This window comes from Heteronotia binoei, chromosome 5, assembly GCF_032191835.1.
Source record: "Heteronotia binoei isolate CCM8104 ecotype False Entrance Well chromosome 5, APGP_CSIRO_Hbin_v1, whole genome shotgun sequence".
Taxonomy (NCBI): Eukaryota; Metazoa; Chordata; class Lepidosauria; order Squamata; family Gekkonidae; genus Heteronotia; species Heteronotia binoei.
In genome coordinates this window covers 172,830,391-172,843,498 of record NC_083227.1, presented here as the reverse complement: position 1 = coordinate 172,843,498, position 13,108 = coordinate 172,830,391, and the positions used below count along the sequence as shown (strand labels likewise).

Here is a 13,108-nt window from a genome sequence, read left to right as displayed (position 1 = left end):
AAAGTAAGGTTGCAGGGCATACTTGAAGGCAGTACATCAAAGTTTTTCTAAACAAAGCCTCAATTCTAAACAATACTGTATTCATGTGTGAATATTCACACGGTAACCTCCTCTTATCTTTTATCTGTGGTTTCCCTTCCTGGGATGAGTTGGTGAGATCGTCCCTGGAGGTGCTTTATCTTCAAAGGACAATTTTTTGCATTTGTTAGTAAGTGTGAGAAAGATCCAAGCAGGGCACTGACAACATTCTGCTTTGATGTACACAGTTTCTTTTATGGTTAGTAACATTGGTTAAACATGGCAACTACCCTTAACAAGCTTTCTAATATTAAAGTAAAATTAACATTGCCTGACACTGTGAAATAATCCTTCTAGATTGCGAAAGGGAGGAAAGGGGAGTTAACAGTGTGTCCAACTTGTAGAAGCATAAGGCAGCAAAAGAGAAAGTTAATCCTTCACCCACCGGATCTGCAACAGCTGCCTAAAAGAGGAACTAGAAACTGGCTGGAATAAGCACTAAAATAAGCATTGAGCAAATGCACCTTGGAAAATGTCTCGGGAGCAAGTCAAAAGTGCAAATGTGTTTTTGATGAAGGATATTGCTGCAAGAAGGATATTGCGGCAACATCAATGCCACGTCTCCTCCTTGTTCCTTTAGTAATATGACGCTTGTATTGATGTATGGGATATGGGGTGGTCCTTTCCTGTAATTGTGCGATTGTTTACTGGAAATGATTGTCTGTGGCTATAAAACTGTAGACCTTCCTGAAATCGGGGCTCCTGGATGTGTTTAGACATGAGTCTGATCTGGGGTCCATGTACACATTAAATAAATGGCTGTTTCTTCCTGATTTTGCCTGCGGCCTCGTTTCAGCCTGACCACCAACAGCTAAGGTTGCTGCTACAGTATATGATTAGACCTCCAAGAGCATGCTAAAAGAAATTTGGCTGTGGAGCCAAATTTCCCTGTGCCCCTCCCCACCCCCTCTGCTACTCTGTCAGTGGGCTCCCCAAGGGAATGTCTTGGAGGTCAAGCTCGCTTACTTCTTGTGGTGTACCTGGATGATATAATTATTTATTCACAAAACTTGAACTCCCATGTAAAATTGGTGAGAAGAGCACTCACAACCTTATACGAACACAAACTGTATGCTAAACTATCTAAATGTGAGTTCCGCAAGACAGAGTTGGATTATCTGGGTTACCGAGTATCTGAGAAGAAGCTGGCTATGGACCCAGCTAAAATACAAGCAGTACTAGATTGGGAACTCCCGAGGATACGTAGACAGCTTCAATCATTCCTCGGATTCACAAATTTTTACCGTAATTTCATTCAAGGCTTTGCACACACATCGTTGCCACTGACAGACCTGTTAAAAACAAAAGAGAAAGGTCCGGAAGCAAAAAGGCCGGGGGCAAAATTGGCATAGACCCCCAAATGTCAGGAGGCGTTCAACAAATTGAAAAGATTGTACACTAGTGAACCCATTCTCAGCCACCCAGACGAACTGCGACCTTTCATGGTCCAATGTGATGCCTCTGACATGGCTGTAGGAGCAATATTAATGCAGGCCAATAATGAAGGGAGATTGCGTCCCTGTGCCTATATCTCCAAAAAATTCTCTCAAGAACAACGGAACTGGTCCGTTTGGGACAAAGGCATTTGCAGTAACTTTTGCCTTAAAGACTTGGAGGTCCTGGCTAGTTGGAGCCAGAGTCCCATTTAAGATTTGGACAGATCACAAAAACTTAGAAGCCCTTACATGGTCTTAGTGGATCATACGCTGAACATGAGTCAACAGTGTGATGTGGTGGCTAAAAAGGCAAATGCAATTTTGGGCTGTTTCAATAGAAGTATAGTGTCCAGATCACGTGATGTGATAGTACTGCTTTACTCTGCTCTGGTAAGACCTCACCTGGAGTATTGTGTTCAGTTTTGGACACCATATTTTAAGAAGGATATAGACAAGCTGGAAAGGGTCCAGAGGAGGGCAGCGAAGATGTTGAGGGGTCTGGAGACCAAGTCCTATGAGGAAAGGTTGAAGGAGTTGGGGATGTTTAGCCTGGAGAGGAGGAGGCTGAGAGGTGATATGATCACCATCTTCAAGTACTTGAAGGGCTGTCATATAGAGGATGGTGTGGAATTGTTTTCCGAGGCCCCGGAAGGTAGGATCAGAACCAATGGTTTCAAATTAAATCAAAAGAGTTTCCGGCTCAACATTAGGAAGAACTTCCTGACCATTAGAGCGATTCCTCAGTGGAACAGGCTTCCTCGGGAGTTGGTGGGCTCTCCTTCCTTGGAGGTTTTTAAACAGAGGCTAGATGTCCATCTGACAGCAATGAAGATCCTGTGAATTTGGGGGGAGGTATTTGTGAGTTTCCTGCATTGTGCAGGGGGTTGGACTAGACAACCCTGATGGTCCCTTCCAACTCTATGATTCTAAGCCAGGGGGAGGGAAAGGAAGCTTGGGGGGGCAGAATGTCAAGAGTTATCCTCTCTGTATCCCTCTTTATGTTTTCAATGCTTTGCATATTTAAAACACAATGTTATATAACGTTTGGGTTTAAATTTTTTAATTATACTTTCTTCACTTTGTGAAAGTATGTTAGGAAATTTATAAAGTAAAATTATTATAACAAATTTTGAGCTTTAAAATAGTATATTTTGATAAGAACTTTTTTAAAAAATTCCTCGTGAGTAAATTTGTTAGAACACAGGTATCTCCTGATTATTGGCCCAGGGGTTTGGCAGCCCCAAAAGGAGGTTTGTTCTCTCTCTGAAAGGCTGTAGGGAGAAAAGTGCTCTTTGGAAAAGGCTGCAGGGAGAAAGATTCTCTCTGGAGAGAAGGCAGCTGGAGAGAGGTCCCTCACTCAAGAAGAGTGAGTTTGGTATTAGAAGAAGGGTATGTTTAGCATGTCACATTAGAGCTTTTCTTTTTTACACAACCGCCTTAAGTAAAGTGACTTCAGCAAGCTCTGAATCAATCAAGAACACTTTATTGCAAGAAGAAAATCACAAACTATCCAGGCAACTCAATCAATATATACGCTGTGGCTGAGTTAAACACACCCCCTTTAGTCGGCTGCAGTTACTCCTATTGGCTCACTCCAGAATCCTTCATTTGCATTTCTTTGTTACAACTTGTAGCATCCTGATTGGCCAGTTCTTCCAGGCTTCAGGATCCTGGCTTGCAAGGAGTGCCTGTCTCAACCTCAGGCAACAAGAACACAGTGAGATGCAATACACAACACCACCTTTAGTGGCCTCAAAGTGGGTTAGGGAGCAGCTATGGCTAGGCCGCAGTAGAACTCAATAGCTTCTGTTGGGACTTAAAGGAGTCTCTGTGAAGAGATGTTATGGTCTAGATTTAGAGAAGTAGAGAAAAGTAGCTAGCATCGCTTCTATAGGTTTTGATCTTCTGAAGGAAGAAAACAAAGGAGGGAACCCTTGAGACATCTGAAGAATGGATCCTCTGTCCAATTGCTGACACAGGAAAAGGGGGCTGGAAAGAGGTGTCAGAGTTAAAAGGGAACTCAGACACTAATTTCAAAGGAGTGGCTTCAATTGCAGCCAAGGATCTCTGCAATGTGGGCTCATATTGTGGTAAAAATGCTGCTATTTAGAATAAGAAAAACACACAGTGTAACTGGAGGAATCCAGCCACCACTGCACATGAAGAGAAAGGAGGTTATCCTACAAACGTGATGCCACTGGATACTTTTCAATAAGATTTAAAGCAATTTAAAATAGCCGATGGAGAGTGTAAGACCCACCCACCTTTCAAAAACAACAACAACCCAAACATAAATTCTGTACCTTCAGGGAAAACTGGTACATGGGATGGATGCTATTGAGGTCATTCATGATGAAGTACAGCAGGGAAGCCCGGGCTGCTGCAGGACGGTAATGTTCCCTTGCCTCATTAATCTTTGTTTCTGTCAGCTTGGACTCCTGGACCTGAAAGAAAGGAAAGGCAAAACCAGCCATGAAGCTGTATTTTGGTTTATGCAAATTTTGTTTGTTTCCATGGGGATGGTACAACCTCAGCTGACTGTCATACTTTAGATTAACTCTGTATAATGTGTCCCTCATCGTTCCTCCAAGCATAGCTGGGGGCAGAGGGCAGATGTTCAAGAGTCATCTCATCTCCCACCTGGTCATCATGACACAGTCTGCAAGCTAGGGCTTAAGGTTATGTGACAGTGGCAGATGCATTTTTCTTTCCATGTCTCTTCCTGTTTACAGATCAAATAAATTGGACAGCCACAGAGGAACACACAGGAGTTGATCCTTCCCACTCCAAGGTCTTGTACTTTTTCAAGTCTGTTGTTCCAAACACTTTTCTCCAAGCTGGAAATAGGGAGGAAAGCAAACAGCTTCAGCTGAGCCCATTCATAGAATAGAATCATAGACTTGGAAGGGACCTCTAAGGTCATTTAGTCCAACCCCCTGCACAATGCAGGAAATTCATAAATATCTCCCCCTAAATTCACAGGATACCCAGTGCTGTCAGATGGCCATCTAGCCTCTATCTAAAAACATCCAAGGAAGGAGAGCCCAAAAGAAAGGAGAGCCCATTTATGGGGGGTGGGGAGAAAGGTAGTCCCCTGTGCAAGCACCAGTTGTTTCCAGTTCTAGGGTGATGTTGCTTTCACAACATTTTCACGGCAAACTTTTTACAGGGTGGTTTGCCATTGCCTACTCCAGTCATTTACACTTTCCTCCCAGCAAGCTGGGCACTCATTTTACCAACCTCAGAAGGATGGAAGGCTGAGTCAACCTTGAGCTGGCTACTTGAACCCAGTTTCCACCAGGATCAAATTCAGGTCATGAGCAGAGAGTTCAGACTGCAGTACTGCAGCTTTACACTCTGTGCCATGGGGCTTATTCATGGGAAGGGTGGGCTAAAAATCAAATAAATTAAATCAGAAGATGAAGCCTGGGAGACAAATCTCTGACTCCAGCCTATGGTTCCAACCTCCAGGTGTGGCCTGGAATTCTTCTGGCATTGCTAATGACCATGTGATTTTGGAATTCACAGTCTTAGGGAAGGGGAAAGCTATATGTAGTCAGACTTAGGTTGTTCAGAAAGGCAAACTTTGACAAACTTAGAACTATGCTGGGTAAAATCCCATGGTCAGAAATACTTAGGAAGAAGGGGGTTCAAGAGGGGTGGGAATTTCTTAAAAGCAAAATACTGAATTCCTATTGTCAAACACCCCTGGTTCCCCAAATAAAAAGTCTTTTATTCTTTATAAAGTTCCTTTTATTGTAAGATCCAGATTAATAGGTACAGACATCCTGTCTGAGTCAGATCTGGGGCGACCCAGGATATAGGGTAAACTAGGGTATATTACTGGGGTGACCCAGGATATAGGGTAAACTACTAAGCAATCGCCCCCCACTCCTTTCCCAGCATATATGAGATACATCAACTTATTTTCTCAAGCATTCTTTGACTAGAACTTTCCACCCAAGGTTTCAACTTTAGATACATAGTTGTTACTGCTGTGGTATAAGACTAAACAACAGGTATATTGCCATGGCAATCAGAGAGGGAAAGGGGGAGAGGGAAGACACAGGAAGGAGGGAAAGAGATAAGGGTTTGTGAGACAGAAAATGCAGCGTTTCAGGACAACCTGGGAAACTTTAACCCTTTATGGCAAAATCATTTGACATTCTGCCCCCCTTAAGATTCCACCTCAGATCCCGACCGATCGGGATATCATTGATGAAATTTCTTTATTAGTTTGGGAGCCTGGCATGTTCTGCTCTTACCCATTCAATTTGGGAAACAGGAAAATGTAGCCATTTAATTAAGTAATACTAAATCCCATGTTTGAGTTTAGAGTCCCAAATGGATTCAATCTCGTGGTGAGGCTGGTTCTGGATCATCTTCGGAGGTGGAGCTGGTGTCTCAAGGTACCAAGTATCGTCCTTGGGGGTGTGTTCTAACCAGTTGCAGTGAAAGACAGGATGCAAATTACGATAAGCTTTAGGTAAATCAAGTTCTACAGTCACTTTGTTAATCAGTTTTTTAACTTGGAAAGGTCCAATGTATTTGGGTCCCAATTTTCGGGATGGTTGCAAGTTAGGGAGATTTTTGGTTGACAGATAAACACAGTCCTCACATTGTACATCCCAGAAAGGTTGTCTTTTCTTGTCATAGGCTTGTTTATAAGTCTTTTTTGCCTTATCTAAATAGTGCTGAGCCGTCTTCCATGCAGTTTCCAGGTTACACCACCTTGTTTGAAAGTCAGTGGTTTTTTTGGTTGGTGTCCCCTGGTAGAGTGGGTAATGGCTTGTTGTCACATCCATGCACAATCTGGAAAGGTGAATGATTAGCTGAACTATGAATTGAATTATTGTAGGCATATTCCGCAAATGGCAGTAATTCACACCAATTTGATTGTTGGAAATTTATAAAGCACCATAAGTGCTGTTCTAGCACAGCATGGGTACGCGCTGTCTGGCCGTCAGTTTGGGGGTGGTAGCTAGAGCTAATTCCCTGCTCCATCTTAGTCAATTGGCAAAATTCTTTCCAAAAGTTTATGCAGAATTGGGACCCTCTGTCCATCACCTTATTAGGAAAGCTATGGAGGCGGACCACTTGGTGGACCACTTGGAGGAGAGCCAGTTTGGTGTAGAGGTTAAGTGTGCGGACTCTTATCTGGGAGAACCGGGTTTGATTCCCCACTCCTTCACTTGCACCTGCTGGAATGGCCTTGGGTCAGCTGTAGCTCTGGCAGAGGTTGTCCTTGAAAGGGCAGCTGCTGTGAGAGCCCTCTCCAGCCCCACCCACCTCACAGGGTGTCTGTTGTGGGGGAGGAAGGTAAAGGAGATTGTGAGCCGCTCTGAGACTCTTCGGAGTGGAGGGTGGGATATAAATCCAATATCTTCTTCTTCTTCTTGAATAAAAAACAACCTGGCTAGTTTCTTAACGGATAGTATTTTTGTGCACAGGATAAAGTGAGACTGTTTAGAGAATGTGTCCACTACAACCAATATCACTGTTTTCCATTCACTTTCTGGCAAATCCATTATAAAATCCATAGACCAAGGTCTGGTAGCTGTTTCTGATGGTTGCAGGAGTCCCAGGGGTTTCCCGCTCCTCTTTTTTGCCATGATACACACCGGGCATGAAGTCATGTAATCAGAAATGTCTTTTTTCATCCCTGGCTACCAAAACTGCCTTTGCACCAAATGTATTGTTTTTATAAATCCAAAATGGCCAGACAGCTTACTGTCATGGCTTAGTTGTAATATTTCCTTGTGTGAGGACTGAGGCACATATAATTTCCCATTTTTAAATCCCAGGCCGTCAGCATTTACTACCACTGAGAGGGGTAAATTAGTCTGCCTTTCCTCCTCAGTGGCTTGTTTTGTTTGTAAATCCTCAGGGACTTTTCCCCTTTTGGTTTGGCTACGAGTTTGCACTACCACCCCCCCCCCCCCAGTTGCACCAGAGTGAACATCGAGTTTATGATCGGTTCCCTTTTGCTCTCATGTTGAGGTAACAAAGAGAGGGTGTCAGCCAAAAAGTTCTTTTTTCCCGGAACATATTTTAAAGTAAATGCAAAATGTGGGAAAAATCCAGCACAGTGCGCTCGTTTGTGGGATAGTTTCTTACTGGCATGTAGCGCCCCCAAGTTCTTATGATCAGTCCATACTTCAAAAGGGACCCTTGTACCCTCCAACCAGTGCCTCCAAACTTCCAATGCATGTTTAATTGCAAAAGTTTCTTTGTCCCATACAGACCATTGTCTCTCTGTCTCATTAACTTTTCAAGAAATATTTGCACAGGGCCGTAAGTGGCCCTCCTTATCTTGTAGGAGGATGGCACATCCAATGGTGACATCTGATGTGTCGCATTGAACCCAAAATTCCTTAGTCTCATCTGGGTGAATTAAAATAGGTTCAGAGGTAAATAGGCACTTCAATTTGTCAAAGGCCTCCTGGCATTTCCCAGTCCAATCTAAGGGAGCTCCTGGTCTGGTTGCTCCTGGGCCCTTCCCTTTTGTTTTTAAAAGGTCCATTATAGGTAAAATTACTTGTGCAAAGTCAGGGATGAAGGTTCTATAAAAGTTACAAAATCCGATAAATTGTTGTAACTGTTGCCAGTTGCGGGGTGCCTGCCAGTCCACCACAGCCTTAACTTTTGCTGGGTCCATCGATAGTCCTTTGCCAGATACCCTGTACCCTAAAAAGTCCAATTGCTCCTTATGGAATTCGCACTAGGACAGCTTTACAAATAGTTTGCTTTTGTATAAAGCCTTTAGTACCTCCCTCACCAACTTTATATGCGATGTGAGGTCCTTTGAATAAATCAAGCAATCATTCAAATAAATCAAAACTCCCTTGAATAAATATTTTCTTAGTACTTCATTTATCAAGTTCATGAAAACTCCTGAGGCTCCCTGTAGCCTGAATGGCATTACTCTGTATTCAGATTGTCCCACTGGTGTATTAGAGTACGCATCTCCCTCTCTGATGCGTACTCTATAGTAAGCTTCTCACAAGTCTAGCTTAGTCAAAATCCTGCCCTGCGATGCAGCTTTTAATAAGTCTTTGCCAGCAGCAGAGGATACACATTAGACATGGAGACCACGTTTAACCCTCTGTAGTCCACGCACAGCCTTAGTGTCCCATCCTTTTTCTTTCTAAAGAGCACCGGGGCCACATGGGAGGAAGATGCAGGGCGTATAAAACCCTGTGCTAGGTTAACATCCAGGAACCTTTGTAATTCCTCTCTCTCAGTTCGGCTCATGGAGTATAGTTTAGCTTAGGTTAACTGTACTCCGGGTTTCAATTCTATTACACAGTCTGTTGGTCAATGAGGGGGTAACTCATCCACCTCTCCTCCCTCAAACATTTTGCATAAGTCCCTGTATTCCTGGGGAATGCTGGCCACTTCCCCTTTGGTGAGGCAGACTTTCCACCATCGGAGGAGGGTGAGGGCCCCAACTGCCATCCCAGGTATGGGCATTACAACCTTCATCCACAAAGTATACTACTCTGCTTTTCCACCGAATATACGGTTCATGGTCCCTGAGCCACTCAGCACTCAAGTCCAGGTCAAATGCTGCTGTAGGGTCTATTACGAAAGGTCTTTTCCCCCCAATGTTTCCCTAGACCCACCTGGGTGGGTAAAGTCTCTAGGGTACATGGTTCCCTCCTCATCAGGGATCCATCCATCTGCTCAAAAGTCATTGGGTGTGGTAAAGCTGTCATTTTTAGCCCTAAAGCCTCGACCAGGTGGGGTGTAATCAGGTCCCTGGTACAGCCTGAGTCCAGCAACATTCGCATGTGAGTGTAGCATTTTAAATCTGGGTTGAAAAGACTTACTGGAAGATATAAAAGTTTTCCTGAAGTTTGGACTCTTACCATGCCTGCAGTTTCACCCCTTGATGGGGCTCTGTGTTCGTCATCAGATGGAGAGGATCCCCCTCCACCTCCTGCAGGTACTGCCAAAGTGGGATAATTCCAGAGTTAGAGGCCCTCCAGTCCTTCTGAGGTTTGAGTGGTTTGCTTCCTTTCTCCTTTTTTGGGTTGGTCCTGTGGCTGGGAGTGGCAGGTGGTGGCGGGCCGCATTCACGTGGGCAGTTGAAAGCAAGATGCGTTGGAAAGCCGCACTGGAAGCACAGCTTCTCATTCTTCCCCATACTCGCTCACTTCCCCGGGGGTTGAGGTTTAGCTCGATTTTCTCGGATGCTGTGCTCTCTCTCCTCTTGTAACTACACTTGGCATAAGTGGGTGTCAACCTTGCTCGTTAATTGTATCCAACCCACAAGGGTATCATGTATCCCTTATCATTAATTGTATCCAACCCACATGAATCCCAGAGAGCACTGAGGTCAGCAGGGAAGAACCTACTGACTATCCCCGGGCCAAGAGATAAAACTTCAGAGTACCCATACCCGGGCTTTCTCTGTTATGGCCCCACAGTTATGGAACCAACTTCCAGAAGAAATGCGGGCCCTGCGGGACTTTGAGAAATTCTGCAGGGCCTGCAAGACCATCTTGTTCAAAATGGCCTTCACAGACTAGAACTGCTAAGTAAGTTCGCCATCCAGGTAATAGCACAAATGTTAATTTCACTGTTTTAGAATTTTAATAGTTTTTAATTAATTGTAGTTTTAAAACGTTGTTGTACTATGTATATTGAATTTTGCTGTTAGCTGCCCTGAGCCTGCTTTGGCGGAGAGGGCGGGATATAAATAAAAGGTATTATTATATTATTATTATTATTATCAGGGTTGTCTTGCACCAGCAGCCACCAGAGCAAATTTGCTCACAACCCTTGTTTGTAAATGGCAACTTTCATTTGCTCATCCCAATTGCAGACCTTGGTCTCAAGCAGACGAAACTCATGGGTATGCTCTCACCGGCCATTTGCCTTGCCTGAGGGCTTCTAGCTGGGCGTTGGCGTTGGCTTCCTTCATAGGATCCTCAAACTGCCACAGCAACGATCACAAAAATTCTTGCATAGAATATCGTTCGGGTGCATTGGATTCATATAGCGCCACAAACCAGTCAGCTGCTGGGCCCTCTAGATGTGTGCCAATAGCAACAACGCGTAACTGCTCCGAAGGGAACGAGGCACCCCACTGGCATAAGAAGCTCTGGGCTTGAATGGTGAAAAACTCCAACTGCCCTGGGTCCCCGTTGAAGCGAACAGTGGGGCCACGCACATTGGGCGACAGGGTCCCTGGCACGGCTGGTGGGCCCGGGGTGCTGGCTGGGCCACCCCCGGTGGTATCCCTGGTGATAGGGCATGCGGCAGTGCTAGTTGAACCAGCGGGGTGGTTGGCACCGGTGGGGCCGGCTGAGCAGGCGGTGGCGGTTGGGTGGCCCCTGTGGTGGCAGTGGTTGCCCCACTGGTGGAGTGGGTTCTGTCAGTGAGGCAGGGGTTGAAGGGGGAGCAGTACCAGGGGCCGCAGTTGTAATGTGTGCAGAAAAAAGTCACTCATGAAGCATATCTCATACTGTATCTGCCCCACCCCATCTCCCAACTCGAACCAGATGCGTTGTACTTTGCTCATTCTCACCCAGTTGCCAACCCCTCCTGCCCCATCCAGTGGCTCCGGTTCTTCCCCCTTGATTCCCTTGAGCTCGGGGTTAGGTGGGTCATCTTCTCCCAATAGATTGAGTTGCTGGGCTTGGTGCTCTTGCCCAGTCGCAGACCTCCAAGGCTCCCATGCCTGAGGAGCAATGAAAAGCCTCTCCCTCTTTCCTTTCATCTGGTTCTGGCTCATGTTTTCTAACAGCTACCATCTTTGGTATTGCTCCAAGGCCCCCTGGCCAACTATTGCCGGAAGCACCGTGAATGCTGGAGGTAGCTTCTACTTCTTCCTTGGATCCCAGTTTCTCCAGCATCCTGGAGGGTCCATGCTGAGGGGGAGTGCTGCCCCAGGGAGATCTGACTCTATGTCAATCCTCCATGATTTCCCAAAATAAAAAGTCTTTTATTCTTTTTAGTTCCTTTTATTGTAAGATCCAGGTAAATAGGTACAGACAACCTGTGAGTCAGATCTGGGGTGACCCAGGAAATCCCTCAGTAATATAGGGTAAACTACTAAGCAATTGCCCCCCCCCCCCCACCCCTTTCCCAGCATATATGATATACATCAACTTATCTTCCCAAGCATTCTTTGAGTAGAACTTTCCACCCAGGGTTGCAACTTTAGATACATAGTTGTTGCTGCTGCAGTACAAGACTAAACAACACGTGAATTGCCATGGGAATCAGAGAGGGAAAGGGGGAGAGGGAAGATACAGGAAGGAGAGAGAAGAGATGAGGTTCTGTGAGACAAAAAAATGCAGCCTTTCAGGACAACCTGGGAAACTTTAACCCTTTATGGCAAAGTCATTTGACACCCATGAGAAGAAAAAATGAAAGAAGCCTAAAGAAGCCAAGGTGGCTCCATAAACAGCTCTCTAAAGGCTTGAGAAATAAAAAAGACTCCTTTAGGGATTGGAAGGAGGGCCTTATAACCAAGGATGAATATAAGCAAATCACCAGAGCTTGTAGAGAAAAAGTTAGGAAAACTAAAGCTCAATATGAGCTTAGGCTGGCCAAAGATGCTAAAAACAACAAAAAAGGGTTCTTTTCTTATGTTAAGAAAAGGGCAAGGACATGGTAGGCCCATTGTGAGAGCAGAAAAGTGCCATTGTAGAGTTCCAGGATCCGTCATCTTGGCTTCAGGTTGCTTGCGGACGCTCTCCGCAGCAATTCTGATTCTGGTCATAGGAGGGGTATCACAGAAGTGATACCCCCAAAAGGTGGGGACTTGTTGAGCCTTCTCTTTGGCATGGGAGTTCCACGAGTGGGTGGAAGGGGCCAAAGGCAACGGCCCCCAAGACCTGTCGTGCTTCCTGAAGCTCTGCAGCTTTGAACGCTGAAATCAGCAAAGAAAGAAAGACTCCCGAACACTTTTTGCTTTCTTTTTCTACAGTATGTTCTTTAAAGCAACATTCCTCCACATCAAAAGTGACAGCCCTGCCTAACAAGTAGGTGTTACTTCTCCAACTCTACCCCCTAATGGGCCACTTAACATACCGTCAATAGACTAGCTCACGGATTACTTCAAAAGGTCCGGCAACGTGATGAGCAGTCTTATTTACTCAAACTGGCTTGAATATAAACAATAAAATTAACCCGGACTTTAATTGGACATATAATACAAAGATTATCAAGAATCTGCAAAACGATCTGACTATAAAAGGGAAACAGAAAGTTCTGTCTCCTTTATCTGTTTGTAACTGAAAGAATGTCTCTTAACAAGCTCTGTTAAAGTTGCTGTAGAACAAGAAGTTACAAGAGAGAAGTGAAAAATAACCTGATTTGAGAGACTGAACTTATGCACAAGTTGAATTTTAAAATGGCATCATTTAATGAAATGGCACATGGAAAAGATACCAGTGCAATTTTCAGATCTTTAAAGGAGGATTTTATTTCACTTAAGCAGTATCTTAAAGATTACTTCATGTTTACAGCTAACTATTTGAGCGAAGAGGATCTAACAGCTAATGGAAAAAGGGAAAATGGTGATTATGCGAAACATGGTGATTATGCGAAACAAACGAAGAGAAAAGAAAATGGCCCCC

At 44.6% G+C, this 13,108-nt stretch overlaps 1 protein-coding gene across 1 annotated transcript in view; it reads right to left on the bottom strand.

Annotated features, from left to right (window-relative positions):
- The window catches only part of DNAH9 (dynein axonemal heavy chain 9), a 636,923-nt gene that overhangs the window by 184,668 nt on the left and 439,147 nt on the right, over positions 1–13,108 (bottom strand). Inside the window, exon 58 of the mRNA XM_060238867.1 lies at positions 3,818–3,958. Within this exon, the coding sequence (XP_060094850.1) occupies positions 3,818–3,958 (141 nt within the window). The remainder of the gene's footprint in view (positions 1–3,817; positions 3,959–13,108) is intronic.